General features: G+C 45.6%; 1 protein-coding gene across 1 annotated transcript in view; it reads left to right on the top strand.

The window, feature by feature from the left end:
- Positions 1-922: 922 nt before the first annotated feature.
- The window catches only part of LOC141073426 (transmembrane protease serine 9-like), a 37,247-nt gene continuing 15,935 nt past the window's right edge, over positions 923-22,234 (top strand). Inside the window, exons 1-5 of the mRNA XM_073560619.1 lie at positions 923-1,251; positions 16,803-17,013; positions 17,818-18,089; positions 19,274-19,443; positions 21,863-22,089. Of these exons, the coding sequence (XP_073416720.1) occupies positions 1,209-1,251; positions 16,803-17,013; positions 17,818-18,089; positions 19,274-19,443; positions 21,863-22,089 (923 nt within the window). The 5' untranslated portion in view covers positions 923-1,208. The remainder of the gene's footprint in view (positions 1,252-16,802; positions 17,014-17,817; positions 18,090-19,273; positions 19,444-21,862; positions 22,090-22,234) is intronic.

The raw sequence follows: 22,234 nt of genomic DNA, 5'->3' as shown, positions 1-22,234 counted from the left end.
GAATGAAGGCAAATAAGTGAGAAGAGATCAGAGGAGAGAAACAAAAGAAGTGTCCAGGAGCGCTGGTGACTATCGGTGAAAATGGGATTTTCTGTTATTTGTGGTTGATTTCTATTCTGAGCCGTATTTACTGCACACAAGATGGTGAAGGCTGAGGGTGGGATTGTAGTAAAGTTCTAGCCTCCAGGATCTTGGATCATGGAGCGCAGTCAGGGCGCGTTCACACGCAGCATATTATAAGGGTAAAAGGAATGAGATTTCTAAAATCTTATTCACACAGGAGTTTTCTTCATCTTGCATTTTTAACCTGTCCGGTGAAAAAAAAACTCGCAGCATTTCAGTTCTTTCAGCATTTTTACTGCAGTTTTTCCCCATTGAGATCTCATTGTCAGAGCACCAAAAAAAGCGTCTGCTCTCCGCTGCAGCTTTCTGGCCACAACGTGGGTTTTTCACATAGAATAAAAATGCATCACAAAAGCGGTGTGTGAACAAGTCGTACAGCGACACCTTTACACTGGAGGGAATATCTCTCCTCAGACGTCACATATAATATAACGGGGGACGGGCGCTCGTGTTCGGGGCATCGTGAAGACGTCACTGCGCCATTTACCAACTCTGAGCTCCGGTCAGAAGATTTTACGACAGTTTCTGGCAAAAACAAAACTGCTTGAAATATCACAAAGTTTTAGCACAGCTTTAATTTGCATTTTTCTGTCTTTCTTGATATTATTCTGGAAAGTGACAAAGTTTAGCAAAAAAGGGGGTATAAAAAAAAAACACCCCGGAAAAATTAGCAAGCGTCCCCAATACAATGTCTCCATATGAAACTTGCAGGGCGCATCTTTGGGTGTGACCAGAGGCGGGGGAGCAGGTGAGCGGTCGTGAGTGGAGTCCGGGGTCAGCTGTTACGGGCAGGTGATTGGTAAAAGCCCACAAGGTTAGTATCTGCTGAGAGATGACGTCACTACTATGACAATGGTCGCCACCTCTGATGTCCGGTCACATGCTCTTATCGCGGTTGAAGAGAAGAGTTTTCTGCAGGAACAGGTCGGGCCGCATTCTGAGCTGTGAGGGACTGGGTGATGCTCCTGGTGATTTGAAGAGGACGCCGGAGTGAAGAGACATCAGTCCCTGGGGGATCCGTTCTCATTCAGGAGTTTTATCTGGGAAAACACCAACAAATTGCATCGTAACAAATCCGCGTGGCCATGAGTGACATCCGCTATCTCACCGGCCTCCTGCTGCTCTCCGGTAAGTGTCTCCTGCACTCAGCTAAGCGACGACTGCAGCTTACAAAATCTGATCACTGACGTGATTTAGTTCTCTAGCGGTGTGAGGATGGCGGATCTGATCGGAAAACAGTGAATTTCTGATCGCATCCGATCAACCGGGATCAGATATTATTTACAGGACAAAAATACCTGAGCGAAATTTCTAGGTCCTCTCTGGGTGTCCCGGGGCCGTACCGTCAATATCATCCCTGGAAAATGGCGCCGGATTGTTCTTACATTGTGCTAATGATGTATTCGGTGATGATCCGGTGTAAGACTTCTCAGGACCCAGAATATAGAATGCCGACACTTCGTGTTGTGTAACGATTCCGTGCTCTGATTACATGTGAAGCGTCAAGACGGCGCTCTTGTTTTTTTCTGAGTGCAGAGAATCCGGGACTTATGTTCCCGCGATTATTTGGGGAGGTTTTTTTGCTACAATTTTCAATGAGAAAAAAACGCAGCGTCTGAGTTCCAGCAAAGTGACGGATATGTCTGTAATTCCTCCACTGCTTTCTTTCTTTGTGATGGGTGTACTGACTTACTGGGGCAGTTTTGAACTTTGCAACAAGTCAATTTCTCTCGCAATAAATTTTGTTTTTGCTTTTTTTTTTTCATTTACAAATTTTCTATATTGATTTGAGATAGGAAAATCCACAGATAAAAACCACATTTAATCCGCACCAGACATCAATGAAGTTTAATCAAAGTAACAAAAAGTTTCTTAAAAAACAAAAAAAGTCCCGCACATGTGCACATGGATGACATCGGTGTAACACGCACCGGCGCCTGAGAAACGGTAGAGTAAGCAACGGCTCTCATCATTCTCCGCTGCTCTGCTGGCGATCATCACGATCAGAGGAGAATGATGAGGCTTTTGATGTTGCAGGTTTTCTGCACCTATTACGCAAAAAAGGGAATTTGCATTTTTCAAAAACTTGCAGCGTAAAATACATCGTGAGTCTGGGCTCTGATACATTGTATCAGGTGGGAAATCCGGACAATCGGGAAAGTGTAACAACCGTGGCGCTCGCAGCGCCTGATTCCTCATAGTTCTATCACGGCAGGGTAGGAGTGTGGTCGCCCCTCTGAGGGGTCTCGTCCTCGGTGTAGATATTGTACATGTTTCATTGTCCCGTATTCTTCTCGCGTTCTCCGCCCACAGACATTAACTCCAGAAACCATCAGACGCTGACTCTCCTCTGTTAACCCTTGGAGTCTTATTCTCCTTTCTCAATTCTCCGTGACGAATACCTGAAGTGAAAACATTTCCCAACACGTCCAAAAATAGCAGAACAAATTGTTAAATCCCCTCGGGCTGCAGGTTGTGGGGCGTGCGGTGCAAACATCCACTGATCTCACAGGGAGAAGAATCCCTCCCACTCCCCCATCATGATTAGAGATGAGCAAATTTGCTTGGAAAATGATCGCCGCACATAAATTCGGCACATTCGGATTTGTGATCGGAAACACAAGCAAAATTTTATAAAATCGGAAACCTTCAGTAAAGTACGGCAAAATATTTGCGCTGCCACAAAAGTATTTTCTGCACTTTTGCAGCTAGATCGTGTCCAGTGCGGCTGATGAATTTACTTTCCAGCACTTTTTTTTCTTGCCCATTACTGAGGTCCACAGACAAAGCCGGCAGGGCGCATGTCCTACAACTGTGTTGTGCTCTGCTTCTGTTGTGCTGCATACACGAGTTGTTAAATGTGAAGCAGCGTGCTGTATCCCACCTTGTCATTTAGTGCTGTGGTGACATTGTTCTGTGATTTGTGCCTGAAAACATTTTTTTTTTTTTTTTGGGGGGGGGCAGCTGCTACCGTGATTCACCATGCCATGTCTCACCTTGTTATTTAGTATCGGTGAAATTCCACAGTGTGTGTATAGCTCATGCACATTAAAAAAAAATATATAATTTTTTCTGTTGCTAAACATGATACAGCACGCCGTATCCCACGTTGCAATAATGTGGCAGTGAAATTGTTGTGTGTCACAGCTGTTGCATCCAAAAAAAATTTGTTTTTACAAATGTGATACATCAGGCTAAATCTGTAGCAGTAGGCCTCCGACACCGTCAGGCCTCCACTCCCTTGGACTCAACTACCCATGTTACTATCCTTAGATTTTTCTGACCATGGTAGTCTACAAAACTGATATTTGTGACACCTGAGTGTGGCTCAGCATGAAAGCAGGTAGCAGTTGGTCAAAGTGTGACCAGCTTAGAGATGCCCTTAATCTGGTTGACTGGGACAATGTCCTCATAAATAAGTGTGGCGCCCCTGAGGCTTCAGTCGCCACAGAGGTACTGCACCTTCTCCTAAAGTGTGGTGCCCCACCGCCTAGGTAAGTTGGGAACTCCTTTCCGCACTCCAACACCTGCATCACACACACAGGATAGTTCAGCAGGACCACATTGCAGCTTTAGGCTGAGGGTGTAGCAGAGCACCTTTCGTGGAACCTTGCTTTGTAACACGAGATGTGCTGGGAGGTGGGTGGAGTTAGTATAAAAAGAAGGGGAAAGACAGAATTACAGGTCAGTCTGGGGTGAGTACCAGAGGAGTGAGGTCAGTTGAGTTCAGTTCAGTTTGAGTTGAGTTTAGAAAGAGTGCTGCAGCTGCCTCAGTGATCTGAGCCAGCTGGCACGGGAAAGAGAAGAGAAGAAAGACGTAGAACTGCAACCTAAGCTTCCATAAGAGAGATGAGGAACAGCGCGGAACGAAGGAGTTGGAGAACAGAGAGGAGTTGTGGGTTGGAAGAGGAACCCTGCCTATAGGTTCTCAGCGCAAGGCCGGGGCCCGGTCCCCGAGGTTGTATGGACACTTGTGGCTCTGCAGCAGACACCGGTTGAGTAGTTGGCTGTAAATGCACTACTCCCATCTAAGACTTGGGACACAACAGCAACACGGATAGAGAGCCGGGATCCAGGAGGTCCCTGACCAGGCTACAGCTGTCTGTCATACAAGTAGAGTTGTTAGGAACATCTGACAGGAGGAACTTCAGAGAACCACAGTACTGGAGGTCTTCACACTAAAAGGCGCAATAGAGGAGTCATTCAGGAAAGGCACATGTTGGCGAAGTGTTGGAGAAGAGAACCCTGACTTGCCCGGGAGGTTGATTGAGTCTCTACCCCGTAGGACACAGCGCAGAGGCAGGCACCAGTGGGTACCATGAACTGTGAGTAAAGCTTTGAAACTCCAAACCCCGGTGTCCTCCATTCATTCGCCGCTAGCATCTTCAGCACCGCTACATCTGGGTACAGCGTCGGACTGGAACACCTTGGGCCCACCAGAGAAAATCATTCTTGGGGCCCACTATGTAGCTGCATAGAGTTAAATGCCAGACCACCAATTATGCGGTAAAACACGCTAATATCCGGGTATAATATAAGGTTGTACATGTCTTAATTATGTAGCAGGAGTTGGGGTAGCCCCCTCATAGAATATAAAGCAGCCCCCTCACATAGTATAATGCAGCCATCTCATAGAATATAATGCAGCCATCTCATAGAATATAATACTGCCCCCTCATAGGGTATAATACTGCCCCCCTCATAGGGAATAATGCACCCCCTCATAGGGTATAATGCTGCCTCCTCATAGGGTATAATGCTGCCCCCCTCATAGGGTATAATACTGCCCCCCTCATAGGGAATAATGCTGCCCCCCTCATAGGGTATAATACTGCCCCCCTCATAGGGAATAATGCTGCCCCCTCATAGGGTATAATACTGCCCCCCTCATAGGGAATAATACTGCCCCCCTCATAGGGAATAATGCACCCCCTCATAGGGTATAATGCTGCCTCCTCATAGGGTATAATGCTGCCCCCCTCATAGGGAATAATGCACCCCCTCATAGGGTATAATGCTGCCTCCTCATAGGGTATAATACTGCCCCCCTCATAGGGAATAATGCACCCCCTCATAGGGTATAATGCTGCCTCCTCATAGGGTATAATGCTGCCCCCCTCATAGGGTATAATACTGCCCCCCTCATAGGGAATAATGCTGCCCCCCTCATAGGGTATAATACTGCCCCCCTCATAGGGAATAATGCTGCCCCCTCATAGGGTATAATACTGCCCCCCTCATAGGGTATAATACTGCCCCCCTCATAGGGAATAATGCACCCCCTCATAGGGTATAATGCTGCCTCCTCATAGGGTATAATGCTGCCCCCCTCATAGGGTATAATACTGCCCCCCTCATAGGGTATAATACTGCCCCCCTCATAGGGTATAATACTGCCCCCCTCATAGGGAATAATGCTGCCCCCTCATAGGGTATAATACTGCCCCCCTCATAGGGTATAATACTGCCCCCTCATAGGGTATAATGCTGCCTCCTCATAGGGTATAATACTGCCCCCCTCATAGGGAATAATGCACCCCCTCATAGGGTATAATGCTGCCTCCTCATAGGGTATAATACTGCCCCCCTCATAGGGAATAATGCTGCCCCCTCATAGGGTATAATACTGCCCCCCTCATAGGGTATAATACTGCCCCCTCATAGGGTATAATGCTGCCTCCTCATAGGGTATAATACTGCCCCCTCATAGGGAATAATGCACCCCCTCATAGGGTATAATGCTGCCTCCTCATAGGGTATAATACTGCCCCCCTCATAGGGAATAATACTGCCCCCCTCATAGGGTATAATGCTATATAGATATATAGATATAGAGTTAGATAGATATAGATAGAAAGATAGATGTAGAAATAGATAGATATAGAGATAGATAGTAGATAATGGATAGAAAGTAGATAATGGATAGATATAGATAGAAAGATTCATAGAGATAGAGATAGATATAAAGATAGATATAGAAAGAAATATAGATAGATAGATCGATAGGTAGATAGATAATGGATAGATAGAAAATAGATAATGGATAGATAGATAGATAGCTATAGATAGAAAGATATAGAGATAGATAGATATATAGATAGAGATAGATAATAGATAGAGATATACAGATATAATAATAATAATAATAATAATATAGACATATATAGATAGATATAGAGATAAATATATAAAGATAGATGGCTATAAATAAAAATAGATATAGAGATATATAGAGAGATAGATATAGAGATAATAGATAGAGATAGATAGATATAGAGACAGATAGATATAGAAAGATAGATATAGAGATAATAGCTAGATATAGAGATATGTATAGAGATAGATAGATATAGAGTTAGAAAGATAGAAATAGATAGATAGATATAGATAATAGAGATAATAGATATATATAATAGATAGATATAGAGATAGATGGATAGATCAATAGATAGATAGATAAAGAGAGAGAGAGAGAGATATAGATTGATAGATATAGAGATAGATATAGAGATATAGTGTTAGATAGAAAGATAGATATAGAGATAGATAGATATGGATATAGAGATAACAGATATAGTGATAGATAGATATAGAGATAGATAGATATAGAGATAATATATAGATAGCTATAGAGAGAGAGATATAGAGATAGATATAGAGAGAAACAGATATATATATAGAGATAGATATAGAGACAGATAGGTAGATAGATATAGAGATAATAGATATAGAGATAGATAGATATAGATATAAAGATAGATAGAGATAGATATAGAGATAGATAAATAGATAGAGAGATAGATATAGATCTAGATAATAGATAGAGATAGATAAAGATAGATAATAAATATAGAGATAACAGATAGATATAGAGATAGAGTAAGATAGAAAGATATAGAGATAGGTATATATAGATAATAGAGATAGCTAGATAGATAGACATAATAGATAGATATAGATAGAAAGATAGATATAGAGATAGATGTAGAGATAGAAAGATAGATATAGAGATAGAGCGATAGATAGAGATAGATATAGATAATAGAGATAAATAGATAGATAGATAGATATAATAGAAATATAGAAACATAATAGATAGATATAGATAGATAGAAAGATAGATATAGAGATAGATGTAGAGATAGAGCGATAGATAGAGATAGATATAGATAATAGATAGAGATAGATAGATAGATAGAGATAGATAGATATAGAGATAGAAAGATAGATAGATATACAGAGAGATATAGAGATAGAGATAAATAGATAGATATAGAGAGATATAGAGAGAAATAGATATAGAGATAATATATATATAGATATATAGATATAGAGAGATAGATACAGAGAAAAGATATAGAGATAAATAGATAAAGATAGATAGATATATAGATATAGAGATAGAAAGATAGATATAGAGAGAGAGCGACAGATATACAGAGAGATAGATATAGAGATAGATATAGAGATATATAGATAGATATAGAGATAGATATAGAGATAGATAGAGATAGATATATAGATATAGATATAAAGATAGATATAGAGATAGATATAGAGATAGAGCGATAGATAGCGAGAGATATAGATATAGAGATAGATAACAGATAGATAAATAGATAGATAGGTATAGAGATAGATATATATATTAGATAGAGATATATATAGATAAAGATAGATAGATATAGATGGTAGCTAGATAGATAATAAATATAGAGATAATAGATATAGAGATAGATAGATATAGAGATGAGATATATATATATAGATAGATATAGAGATAGATAGATATAGAGATAGATGTAGAGATAGAAAGATAGACATAAAGATAGAGTGATAGAGATAGATAATAGATAGATATAGATAATAGATAGAGATAGATAGATATAGATAATGAGATAGAAAGATAGATATAAGAGAGATAGAGAGATATATAGAGAAATAGAGATAGATAGATAGAGAGAGACAGATAGAGAGAGCGAGAGAGATATAAAAACAAAACAAAACACAATACTCACCTCTCCTCCTCGCTCCCACGCTGATCCCGGCCTCAGTGTCAGGAGCTGCCCCCTCTGCCAGACACACAGCGGGTGTGTGATGTAGTGACGTCATCGCCCACTGGCTGTGAGCCAGGAGCAGAGAGGACTGAGGGCAGCGCCTTACAGCTGTAGTCTGCAGAGCGGCTCACTGGGCTGGGGGCGGGGCCTCTGGGGGTGTGGGGGGCGGGGCCTCTGGGGGTGGAGACCTGAAATGATATGCTTCGCAGTGAATATTCATTTCTCTTTAGCAGGGGGACAGGGGCTCCTGCCTCCTGACACCCGGTGCTGCTCCGCTGGCAGGGGCCCCCATAGCAGCTGCATGGTGTGCGACACACCACTGGCTGGGGGCCCCTGGAGCAGCGGGGGCCCTAGGCAACTGCTGGCCCTGTATGCCAGCAGGTGCCAGGGCCCACCAGATGCCAGGGCCCACCGGAGAATCCTCCGGTTCCCCGGTGGGCCAGTCCGACGCTGTCTGGGTATCAACATCCACCCTATTCTGTGCCCCTACTCATCCATAGCACCTACACTGCCCTGGGACTACAGCTCCACCTGTGGGGAGCTACACCATCTTTGCTGCACCACACCATCAGTCCCAGTGGATCTGCATGCAACGTTGGCTTACCATCTTACTTGCCAAACACCACGGGTGGCGTCACGAACTATTCATATAAACTATATTACAACCATCGCCGCCATTGATATTGGGCGCCCAGGGCCACGGACCGGGTCACCGCTGCTGTGACACGCACATCCCCGACACCGGCCCGGCCCCGAGTACCCCGCTGCCCTGGGTGAGCCTGGGAGGGCGACCCATAAGAATACAGATAATAAATGGGAAATGTGTAAGAACATCCTTAATAGGCGCTGTAAGCGGTTATAACTTGTGGGAATAAAAGGACAAGAAATAGGAAAAACCCAATGTGGCCAAACAAAGGAGTAAGAGGGGCAATTACCAGTAAAAAGAAATTATTTACACTACTAAAGCAGGACGGCCCCGCTGAAGACCTAAAAAAACTACAGGGAGAAAAATTATTTATCTAAAAAACTAATTAAAGCTGCCAAAAAGGAGACAGAGAAGCACAAAGGAGAGTAACACTAATCCCAAGCTGTTCTTCACCTATATCAGTAGTAACAGAATCATACGTGACAGTGAAGGAGCCTTAGGCTGTGTGCACACGCTGCGGATTTTGCTGCGGACCCGCAGCAGTTTTTGCTGCAGTGTACAGTACCATGATTCCCTATGGGAATCAAAAACCGCAATGCAGACGGTGCGGAAATTTCCGCGCGGATTATCTGCGGTTTTCTTTTGACCTGCGGTTTCACCTGCGGATTTTACAAAATCTGCGCGGATGAATCCGCAGCGTGTGCACACAGCCTTATAAAACTGTGAGGAAAGAATGCAGGGCCGGACTGGGACTAAAATTCAGCCCTGGCATTTGAAGTTACACAGGCCCACTAGTCACATGGTGACTATATAATATCTTTGTACAGTTGTAGTTTACAAGAAGTGAGAGGAGATTAACACGACTTATATAACATGTAGTCACAGCTGTGCCCAGTATTTCAGCTCAGTCCTATTTATTGCTTTTAGGTACAGTACTCCTCCCAAATCTCTGTCCCCTTTTGTATGCATGATTACAGAATTTCTGGCAGAACTGCTCTCTATTGGGCAACCAGACCCCCTGGTCATAGCCGCCCCTATCATACCTCCCAACTTTTGAAGAAGGGAAAGACGGACAAAGATTGCGGCGCGCTGCTGCAAATTTTGGCCACGCCCAGCCACACCCATTTCACAACTAGTCACACCCATGTGCACACCTAATCACACCCATTTAGCACTGCTGATCACACTGACTGGTACTGAGGGCACAGTGGCTGGCATTATGGGCACACTGACTGGCACTAAGGAAGAGAGAAAACAGAGAGAGAGAAAAAAGAAAACGGAGAGAGCGAGAAAGAAAGGAGAAAGAAAGAACAGAGAGAGACAAAGAAAGAACAGAGAGAGACAGAGAAAGAACAGAGAGAGAAAGAAAGAGGGGAAAGAAAGAAAGAACAGAGAGAGACAGAGAAAGAACAGAGAGAGAAAGAAAGAAGTAAAGAAAAGAAAGAAAGAACAGAGAGAAAGAGAGGAAAGAAAAAGAAAGAGGGAAAGAAAGAACAGAGAGAAAGAAAGAACAGAGAGAGAAAGAAAAAGAGAGAAAGAAATAAAGAAAGATTCTACAAAGATACTATAGCAGCCCGGCTCCCATTGTAGTGCCCACCTGAGCCTCACGGTGCAGGACCTATCATGATCCGCTCACATGGCCGGCATCCCCGATTCCAAGGCGATCCTGCTGTCTGCGCTGTCGGAGGAGGACACGGTGATGGATCTGAAGCATTCCTAGTTCCGTCACAATCTCCTCAAGAAATTATCTCATTTTCGGTCAGCTTCCAGCACATCACTTCAGGTGGAACGTCATGTGTGTGTTTTAAAATGCTCCTCGGGGCTCCGCCGTGTACTCCTGTGTCCGTGGGAAAAGCACGCTTTGTATGCTTTGAACACACTTGGCTCCGCTCCGTACATCCCGTACACATATGGCTCCACTCCATACACACACGGCTCCACTCTGTCCACCTCGTACACGCGCGGCTCCTCTCCGTACACCTCGCACACGCGCGGCTCCTCTCCGTACACCTCGCACACGCGCGGCTCCTCTCCGTACACCTCGCACACGCGCGGCTCCGCTCCGTACACCTCGCACACGCGCGGCTCCGCTCCGTACACCTCGCACACCCGCGGCTCCGCTCCGTACACCTCGCACACCCGCGGCTCCTCTCCGTACACCTCGCACACACGCGGCTCCGCTCCGTACACCTCGCACACACTAGGCTCCGCTCCGTACACCTCGCACACGCGCGGCTCCGCTCCGTACACCTCGCACACGCGCGGCTCCGCTCCGTACACCTCGCACACGCGCGGCTCCGCTCCGTACACCTCGCACACGCGCGGCTCCTCTCCGTACACCTCGCACACGCGCGGCTCCGCTCCGTACACCTCGCACACGCGCGGCTCCGCTCCGTACACCTCATACACACGCGGCTCCGCTCCGTACACCTCATACACACGCGGCTCCGCTCCGTACACCTCGTACACCCACGGCTCCGCTCCGTACACCTCATACACACACAGCTCTGCTACATCCACACTGTAAATCCTGACCCCACACATACTTACCTCAAACAGCACCATGACAACAGCAAAGCAGAGTCTTGCAGACGGTAGAGGCAAGGCTGAGCGCACAGGACCTGTGATGAGGTCACAGGAGGGGCGGAGTCAGGGGTGACATGTTCGGGGGTCTGGACAAAGGCTCCTGATCATGTGACCCCCCTGACTCCTCCCCTCCTGTGACCTCATCACAGGTCCTGCGAACAGAGCCAGCAGGCAAGCGAGTGCGACGCTGTGAGTGGCTGGGGGGGAGGAGGTCTAATGCTAGGGCGAGGATGGGGGAGGGGGCGTGGCGGCTTATCTCCCTGCAGTGCGGGAGGAACTTGGAAACTATCACCGCCGTGCCCGCAGAGGGCCGGCGGCAGGAGAAACAGTGGCCGCAGCAGCTGGCAAGCGGCCAGATGATTGGGCGCTGCCGCCCGCGGCCCACGTGACAGCGGCCCAGCGGGAAAATGCCCGGTTGGTTATATTGCCAATCCGGGCCTGAAAGAATGGTTGTAGATGACGAGGAAAAAGCGAATATATTACACATAGTATTGAGCAATACCATCCGATATCGTGAAATATTGGATCGGACCGATCGATACCCCAAAAATATCAGGTATCGCCAATTCCGATACCGGAAACCCATGCAAGTCAATGGGGCACAAATATCGGAATGAAAATAAACCCTTTCTTTCCTTGCACATCCAGTTCGAGAAGGGGGAAGAGTGTGGGTGGTGCGTGGGCGGAGACAGTGCGGGCCTGCCGGGGGTCTGTGTGGGCCTGCCGGGGGTTGTGCGTGCAGGCATCGTCCGATGGGACTAAAAGTCCCATCGGGCTATGCCTGCTACAATGACAGTGATTGACACATTAGCCAATGATGGGACAGTAGTAGTCCCATCATCTGTTGAATGTGTAAAAAAAAAAAAAAAAAAAAAAAAAAAAATACTACATGCATACAGTTGTGGCCAAAAGTATTGACACCCCTGCAATTCTGTCAGATAATACTCAGTTTCTTCCTGAAAATGATTGCAAACACAAATTCTTTGGTATTATTATCTTCATTTAATTTGTCTTAAACACAAAAGAGAATGAAGCAAAACTTTGATCATTTCACACAAAACTCCAAAAATGGGCCAGACAAAAGTATTGGCACCCTCAGCCTAATACTTGGTTGCACAACCTTTAGCCAAAATAACTGCGACCAACCGCTTCCGGTAACCATCAATGAGTTTCTTACAATGCTCTGCTGGAATTTTAGACCATTCTTCTTTGGCAAACTGCTCCAGGTCCCTGATATTTGAAGGGTGCCTTCTCCAAACTGCCATTTTTGGATCTCTCCACAGGTGTTCTATGGGATTCAGGTCTGGACTCATTGCTGGCCACCTTAGAAGTCTCCAGTGCTTTCTCTCCAACCATTTTCTAGTGCTTTTTGAAGTGTGTTTTGGGTTATTGTCCTGCTGGAAGACCCATGACCTCTGAGGGAGACCAAGCTTTCTCACACTGGGCCCTACATTATGCTGCAGAATTTGTTGGTAGTCTTCAGACTTCATAATGCCATGCACACGGTCAAGCAGTCCAGTGCCAGAGGCAGCAAAGCAACCCCAAAACATCAGGGAACCTCCGCCATGTTTGACTGTAGGGACCGTGTTCTTTTCTTTGAATGCCTCTTTTTTCTCCTGTAAACTCTTTGTTGATGTTTTTGCCCTAAAAGCTCTACATATGTCTCATCTGACCAGAGAACATTCTTCCAAAACGTTTTAGGCTTTTTCAGGTAAGTTTTGGCAAACTCCAGCCTGGCTTTTTTATGTCTCGGGGTAAGAAGTGGGGTCTTCCTGGGTCTCCTACCATACAGCCCCTTTTCATTCAGACGCCGACGGATAGTACGGGTTGACACTGTTGTACCCTCGGACTGCAGGGCAGCTTGAACTTGTTTGGATGTTAGTCGAGGTTCTTTATCCAACATCCGCACAATCTTGCGTTGAAATCTCTTGTCAATTTTTCTTTTCCGTCCACATCTAGGGAGGTTAGCCACAGTGCCATGGGCTTTACACTTCTTGATGACACTGCGCACGGTAGACACAGGAACATTCAGGTCTTTTGGAGATGGACTTTTAGCCTTGAGATTGCTCATGCTTCCTCACAATTTGGTTTCTCAAGTCCTCAGACAGTTCTTTGGTCTTCTTTCTTTTCTCCATGCTCAATGTGGTACACACAAGGACACAGGACAGAGGTTGAGTCAACTTTAGTCCATGTCAACTGGCTGCAAGTGTGATTTAGTTATTGCCAACACCTGTTAGGTGCCACAGGTAAGTTACAGGTGCTGTTAATTACACAAATTAGAGAAGCATCACATGATTTTTCCAACAGTGCCAATACTTTTGTCCACCCTCTTTTTTATGTTTGGTGTGGAATTATATCCAATTTGGCTTTAGGACAATTCTTTTTGTGTTTTTTCCATTTAAGACAAATTAAATGAAGATAATAATAACAAAGAATTTGTGTTTGCAATCATTTTCAGGAAGAAAGAGAGTATTATCTGACAGAATTGCAGGGGTGTCAATACTTTTGGCCACAACTGTATGTAGTATGTATGTTGTATGAATATAGTATGTATGTATTATGTATGTTGTGGTTTTTTTTTTTTTTTTTTTTACATTCAACACATTAGCCGGATGATGGGACTACCACTGTCCCATCATTGGCTAATGTGTCAATCACTGTCATTGTAGCAGGCATAGCCCGATGGGACTTGTAGTCCCTTCGGACGATGCCTGCAGGCCCGCACAGACCCCCGGCAGGCCCGCACAGACCCCCGGCAGGCCCGAACAGACCCCCGGCAGGCCCGCACAGACCGCGCATCATGATGACATCATTTCAGCATCCAATCACAGCCATGCCATTAGATAACATGGCTAACACAATTGGCTCATTGCATTATGGGAACTTCCGATTCCGGTATTCAATATTGTAAAAATATCGGAACTCGGTATCGGAACTCCGATACAGCGAATATCGGCCGATACCCGATATTTGCAGTATCGGAATGCTCAACACTAATTACACACCTTCTTCTCCACGGTATTCACGGAGGAAAATGGAATACTGAGAGACAAAGAAAACCCGATATTAAGGGTCACCAATCTAACCCAAGAAGAGGTGCGAAACCGGCTAAGTAAGATTACAATAGATAAATCTCCGGGTCCGGATGGCATACACCCACGAGTACTAAGAGAACTAAGTAATGTAATAGACAAGCCATTATTTCTTATATTTAGGGACTCTATAGCCACGGGGTCTGTTCCACAGGACTGGCGCAAAGCAAATGTGGTACCAATATTCAAAAAGGCTCTAAAAGTGAACCTGGAAATTATAGGCCAGTAAGTCTAACCTCTATTGTTGGTGAGATATGTGAAGGGTTTCTGAGGGATGTTATTCTGGATTATCTCAATGAGAATAACTGTGTAACTCCACATCATCATGGGTTTATGAGGAATCGCTCCGGTCACACCAATCTAATCAGCTTTTATGAAGAAGTAAGCTATAGACTGAACCAAGGTGAGTCATTGGACGTGGTATATCTGGATTTTACCAAAGCGTTTGATACCGTGCCGCACAAGAGGTTGGTACACAGAATGAGAATGCCGGGTCTGGGGGAAAATGTGTGTAAATGGGTAAGTAACTGGCTGAGTGATAGAAAGCAGAGGGTGGTTATAAAAGGTATATTCTCTAACTGGGCCGCTGTGACCAGTGGGGACCACAGGGGTCGGTGCTGGGACCTCTTCTCTTCAACATATTTATTAACGATCTGGTAGAAGGTTTACACAGTAAAATATCGATATTTGCAGACGATACAAAACTATGTAAAGCCATCAATACAAGAGAAGATAGTATTCTGCTACAGATGGATCTGCATAAGTTGGGAACTTGGGCCGAAAGGTGGCAAATGCGGTTTAACAATGATAAATGTAAGGTTATACACATGGGAAGAAGGAATCAATATCACCATTACACACTGAACGGGAAACCACTAGGTAAATCTGACATGGAGAAGGGCTTGGGGATCCAAGTTAATGACAAACTTACCTGGAGCAACCAGTGCCAGGCAGCGGCTGCCAAGGCGAAGAGGATCATGGGGTGCATTAAAGAGGTCTGGATACACATGATGAGAGCATTATACTGCCTCTGTACAAATCCCTGGTTACACCACACATGAAGAACTGTGTACAGATTTGGGCACCGGTGCTCAGGAAGGATGTAATGGAACTAGAGCGAGTACAAACGAGGGCAACAAAATTAATAAAGGGGGTGGGGGAACTACAATACCCAGAGAGACTAGAAAAATTAGGATTATTTAGTCTAGAAAAAAGAGGACTGAGGGGTGGTCTAATAACCATGTATAAGTATATAAGGGGACAATACAAATATCTCTCCGAGGATCTGTTTATACCAAGGAAGGTGACGGTCACAAGGGGGCATTCTCTGCGTCTGGAGGAGAGAAGGTTTCTCCACCAACATAGAAGAGGATTCTTTACTATTAGGGCAGTGAGAATCTGGAATTCCCTGCCTGAGGAGGTGGTGATGGCAAACTCAGTCGAGGGGTTCAAGAGAGGCCTGGATGTCTTCCTGGAGTGTAACAATATTGTATCTTACAGTGATTAGGTTCTTTAGAAGGACGTAGATCTGGGGATTTATTCTGACGGAATATAGGCTGAGCTGGATGGACACATGGCTTTTTTTCGGCCTTGCTAACTATGTTACTATGAGGTGTTGCATGTGGTATCAGGGCTCCCAGCACAGCAGGCCTACACCAATCCACCAATCACCTCATCTTACGGTGACGTTCAATTGAAATCTGTAAATGCTGTCCCAGACCCCGATACCTCGTGCCTGACTGATTGCTGCAGTCCCGTGCTACAGTTTGTACTGTGGGTGAATTGAGGTCACTTTCCTGATGTCTGTGCCTCATTTGATGTGTTTTTTCAGCTTTTGGGCTGGTTCCAGGTGTTGTGCATGTTTGTTTTGCTTCCCATTGACTTGAATAGCGCTCAGTTTTGTTTGGCGAATATTCAACTAATCGGCGAATATTGCAAATTCGGCGATCGTAATCCGGACCGAACATTGAAATATTCTCTCATCTCTAATACTGAGCTCTCTGGCCACAGGGGTCACCCTTGTTTGTAGAGCTGACCTCCCAAGACAATATGGAGGCGGCATGGTGATGAGACAAGTGGGAGACCCGTCCAATCTTGGTTGCTTCACTTTGAGGGGCTTAGACACATTTCACCCCTACCTTGGGCGAAGACCTAAACTTAGGTGGTCAAGGGTTGACTAGTGATGTCACCTCATGTGGGTGAATATACGACTGGCAGGTACAGAGCACTCTGTCTGATACATAAATGGTTGATGTCATCAAATTAGATAAATTAAGGATAACATTTCCTGTTTTCCAGTCTACACCTCTCCAGCAATCTCCAACCCCACCACAGATGCCCAATCAGCGTGCGGAAGTCCAGTGATCAACGATCGGATCGTTGGTGGCACAGATGCCACTGATGGAGCATGGCCATGGCAGATCAGCCTGCGGTACGAAGGTTCCCACATCTGCGGAGGGTCACTGATCTCCAACCAGTGGGTGCTCACTGCCGCACATTGCTTTGGATCGTAAGTTGCTTCCTGCTCTACCCTGTAGTGGTTAGCATGGTTGCCCGCAGTTGGGTTGTGGGATTTGATAACATGTCCTATAGTAGGACTACAGTAAAATATGGCAAAAGGGTTGGAGGGGGAGGGTAGAATAAATGATAACCATCTCTGTAGTGACACAAGCAAGGAATGACCTCTGTGACAGGGTCACTGGCACAGTGTACGAGGAGAGATATGTGGCCATGTGTGAGGGGTTGACAAGCTTAGCTGCTTCCTCAGGTAGACACAGGAACACTTTGGTGGTGAAGCACCGGCAGGTTTATTGGAGTCAGCATACATCAAGGCAGGGTTCACGAAACAAAGCAGCGCCTCTCTGGCTTAATGGAAAAACAAAACAAATAAAGTGTCACAGAGTCCTTTCCTTTGCAGGTCTCAACCTGCAGGCACCAGGCAATGTCCTCCGCTCCTCCTTGGAGCTACGAGGGAGTACTTCCTCTCTCAAGACACCACACACCACCTGTCTCACATGTCCAGGTATTTAACCAGGACCATGTGATGATTACATGATTGTGACATCACCGCAGGTCCTGCTAGTACCCCTGCCGGTGTGGCTGCAGGAAGAGATATGATACTGAGCACTCTCCCGCCCACTCTGAGTGCTCACATAAAACCCGCCCATGTATGCAGCTTAGTTTAACCCTCCCAACACATGATGAAGTCATCACTTTCAGTCAAAGGCACCAAAGATATTTCCGTTCCTGCTGTATAACATTATGGAGGGTGTTGTTGCTCCTCATCATTGTGGTGTTCGGTTTCTCTTTGTAGGTCTACAAATCCCTCCTATTACACAGTTGTTCTAGGTGATTACCAGCTGCAGATCTCCAATGCTCATCAAATTACGTCCAGTGTAGAAAGTATCATCGTGAACTCCCTGTATAGCGGCAGTGCCACCCCGGGGGACATCGCCCTACTACAACTCTCCAGTCCCATTACCTATACTGACTACATCCTGCCGGTGTGTGTCCCACCAGGGTACATGAGCTTCTCCGATGGCACCAACTGCTGGGTAACTGGATGGGGCAATACGGGAAATGATGGTAAGAACTCAGGAGACACGTGAGACTATAACCTAATCTGTATGATGCTTCCCAAGAGTACCACACTGCATCCCCATCATGTATCAGGGTATCTAAACAATCTCCTGGGTCATGAGGCTTTTCTTTGAGATACAGAAAGTCTTACGCTTCAATGATTGACCATTAAAGGGGTTGTCCAGTGAAAACAAGTTGTTACCTGTTCACCGAATTGGTGATAATCTGCTGTTTGGTGGATGTCTTACCGCTGACACCCACACCGATTGGCAGAATAAGGAAGTTATATGCTTGCTATAAAATAAAGTGGCAGGTTGGACGCCTGAACATCGTTCCACCCATTCTTCATGAGGCTGAGGAAAACACTGAGCACGTCGCTTAGCAGGCCCATAGAGAATGAATTGAGTGGTGGTCACACGCGCACTGCTGCCCCATTCTAAAAGGTCTTAACTTTTCTGATCTGTACAGATGAAAATGGTCGGAGAGGTGACAACTTGTTTTCATCAGACAACACTTCAAATGGAGCATCAGCACAATATTACTGATCATACCAAGCACAGGAGCTTGGTGCATCAAGGCGCAGCCAAAAGTTCAGTGCACCTTCCTAACTACTTGTTTTACATCTCTCCACCATTTTCTGACTCAGTAAAGTCAGAGCTGTCAATCAAGATAGAGATGGCGGGAAAACAAGTGGGTGGGAAGGAGCAATGAATTTTTGATTGTACCACGATGCACCGAGCGCCTGTGCTTGGAATGAATACTCATTCTGTGCTGACGGTCCATTTTTAATTAGCTTTGAGTCACTACTAGTGATTTTGACTAACCACTTTTCACCAAAAGCAACGTGTCTCTGGTTTTGCCCAAATTCCTAGTCGTGATTCACATCTCATTAATGAGTCTGCCGTTGACTTCCAGGGCAGCTTCCCCCACTAGGTGCCAACGGAGACAGTTCTCTTCCTTCTCAAGGTGAAATAATTATTTCTCCTATCATGTGTCTGACTCTCCTAGAGAACCACAGATTCTCCATCACTTACCGGAGTCTCCGTCAAGAGTCCCATAGACCCACACGACTTTACGTCTTCACCACTTCACTCACCAATTAAAACAGAGTGGTCTCTCTTTTAAGGCTTTTGGTCTTTGTTTCCATGTTTTGCACTCCGTGACCTGGACCTTCGCTCTTCTTCCTGCAGTGACTCTTCCGTATCCTCAGACTCTGCAGCAGGTCATGGTGCCTCTGATCAATAACACTGCCTGTGATGCCATGTACCACATCAACTCCGGCATTGATGCCAGCATACAGATTGTTCCAAGTGACCAAATCTGTGCCGGCTACCAGGCCGGACAGAAAGACTCCTGCCAGGTGGGTGACATTCTTTTCTTATAAATTCTTATTTTTTGTATTTATTCTCCCTTTATTTAATACTTCCCTCATGGTCTGATTGTGAAACTGTTGTGAATGACCCTTTCTTTCACCTATACTCAAAAGAACTTGTGGTTGTTTTTTTGTTTGTTTGTTTTTTTCTGTGTAACCTCAGCACTAACATGACCATGAACAGGAGCTTCTCACAAAATTAGAATATCATCAGAAAGTGAATTTATTTCAGTTCTTCAACTCAAAAAGTGACTCTCCTATATTCTATAGAGTCATTACACACAGAGTGATCTATTTCACGGGTTTCTTTCTGTTAATGTTGATGATTATGGCTTACAGCCAATGAAAACCCAAAAGTCATTATCTCAGGAAATTAGAATACTTTATAACACCAGCCTGAAAAATGATTGTAAAATCTGAAATGTTGTCCTCCTGAAATGTATGTTCAGTAAATGCACTTGTGGCGCCCCTGAGGCTCAGTCGCCACAGAGGTACTGCACCTTCTCCTAAGGTGTAGTGCCCCACCTTCCGGGTAAGGTGGGAACTCCTTTCCAGACTCCAACACCTGCACCCTACACAACAGGGTAGTTCTGCACAACCACAAGTGGCTTTGTACTTAGAGAGTAGCAGAGCACCTTTGGTGGTTCCCTGCTTGGAACACTGTGCGTGCTGGGAGGTGGGTGGAGTTAAGAAACATAAAAGAGTGGGAAAGTGTAGGATGACAGGTCAGTCGAGTAGGAGGTCACTTGGAGAGGAGTGAGGATCCCTGGAAAAAGGGATGGAGGAAGGAGTGCTGCAGCTCCCTCAGTGACCTGAGCCAGCTGGCACGGGAAAGGAAAGAAAGTGGAAAGACTTAGAACTGAACCCTAAGCTTCCATAAGAAAGAGAGATCAGTACGGAACGAAGGAGTAGAGAGGATGTGGGTTGGAAGAGGAGCCCTGCCTATAGGTTCTCAGCGCAAGGCCGGGGCCCGGTCCCCAAGGTTGTATGGACACTTATGGTTCTGCAGCAGACACCGGTGGAGTAGTTGGCTGTAAATGAACTACTCCCATCTAAGACTTGGGGCACAGCAGCAATTGGATAGAGAGCCGGGACTCAGGAGAAGGGAGTCCCCGAAGCAGGCTACAGCTGTCTGCCGTAAAAGTAGAGTTCTTGGGAACATCAGTCAGGAGGAACTCCAGTGTAACTCAGTACTAGGAGATCTTCACACTTTAAGGCGCTATAGAGGAGTCGATCAGAAAGGTACATGTTGGCGGAGTGCTGGAGAGGAGAGCCCTAACTTGCCCGGGGGGTTGATTAAGTCTCTGACCCGGAGGACACGGTACGGAAGCGGGCACTACAGACTGTGAGTAAAGCTTTGGAACTACATGCCCGGGTTTCCTGCGTCCTCCTGCCTGGCACTGCTACATCCCCTGCGCCGAACACTACACCATCCGAGTGTCATCACATCTACACTGCCCTGGGGCTACAGCTTTACCTGTGGGGAGCTACACCATCTAGGCTGCAACACACCACCAGCCCCAGAGGATCTGCATGCAGCGTCGGCCTGATATCTCACTTGCCAAACAACACAGGTGGCGTCACAAACTATTCATCTAATTACATACCACCATTACATCCCCGCCATTACTTGGGCGCCCAGGGCCAAGGACCGGGTCACTGCTGCTGTGACACATCCCGCTGACACCAGCCCAGTACCAAGTACCCCATAGCCCTGGGAGAGCGACCCACACTCAGTACTTGATCGGGCTCCTTTTGCATCAATTTCTGCATCAATGCGGAGTGGCATGGAGGTGATCAGCCTGTGGCACTGCTGAGGGGTTATGGAAGCCCAGGTTGCTTTGATAGCAGCCTTCAGCTCGTCTGCATTGTTGGGTCTGGTGTCTCTCATCTTCCTCTTGACAATACTCCATAGATTCTCTATGGGGTTAAGGTCAGGCGACTTTGCGGCCAATCAAGCCCAGTGATACTGTTGTTTTTACACCAGGTATTGATACTTTTGGCAGTGTGGACAGGGGTCATGTCGAGTGTGTCAGTGACTGCCTTCTGGACATCTGTCAGGTCAGCAGTCTTCCCCATGATTGTGGAGCTACTGAAACAGACTAAGAGACCTTTATAAACACTTAGGAGCCTTTACAGGTTTCTTTTGTTAATTATTCTAATTTACTGAGATAATGACTTTTGGGTTTTCATTGGCTGTAAGCCATAATCAACATTACCAGAAATAAACACGTCAAATAGATCACTCTGTGTGTAATGACTCTATAGAATACAGGAGAGTCACTTTTTGTATTGAAAATTAACTTTTTGATGATATTCTAATTCTGTGAGATGCACCTGTATCTAGATAACAATTGCAGCACAGGGAATTAATGTAGTATTTCTGGAATTTCATTCTTTTTTCCAGGGTGACTCCGGGGGACCCCTTGTCTGTGAAGTGAATGGGGTTTGGTATCAAGCTGGCATCGTAAGTTGGGGAGAAGATTGTGCCTTGGCTAACCGTCCGGGAGTCTACACCTATGTCCCGGATTACTACAACTGGATCTACTCATCTGGAGCCACTCGCTTCATCTCCTCATCCTCCACGTTTACTACATCGGCGTTAGTATTGATCACCTGTCTAGTACTGCACACGTGATGATCGGTGGTCGGCTCAGTGGACCTAGTGGGATTATAGTCATAATGGCTTGAGTTTCAGAATGCTCTTGGTGGGATTATTGGAATATGTGGCTACCAGGACAAAGCTTTTGAAATGATCTTGATCATGTGGCCTCTGATG

Source organism: Dendrobates tinctorius, unplaced genomic scaffold, assembly GCF_039654945.1.
Source record: "Dendrobates tinctorius isolate UK_male_01 unplaced genomic scaffold, ASM3965494v1 ptg000301l, whole genome shotgun sequence".
NCBI lineage: Eukaryota > Metazoa > Chordata > Amphibia > Anura > Dendrobatidae > Dendrobates > Dendrobates tinctorius.
Note: the sequence above shows the minus strand (reverse complement) of the source record. Positions and strands in the feature narration are given on the sequence as shown.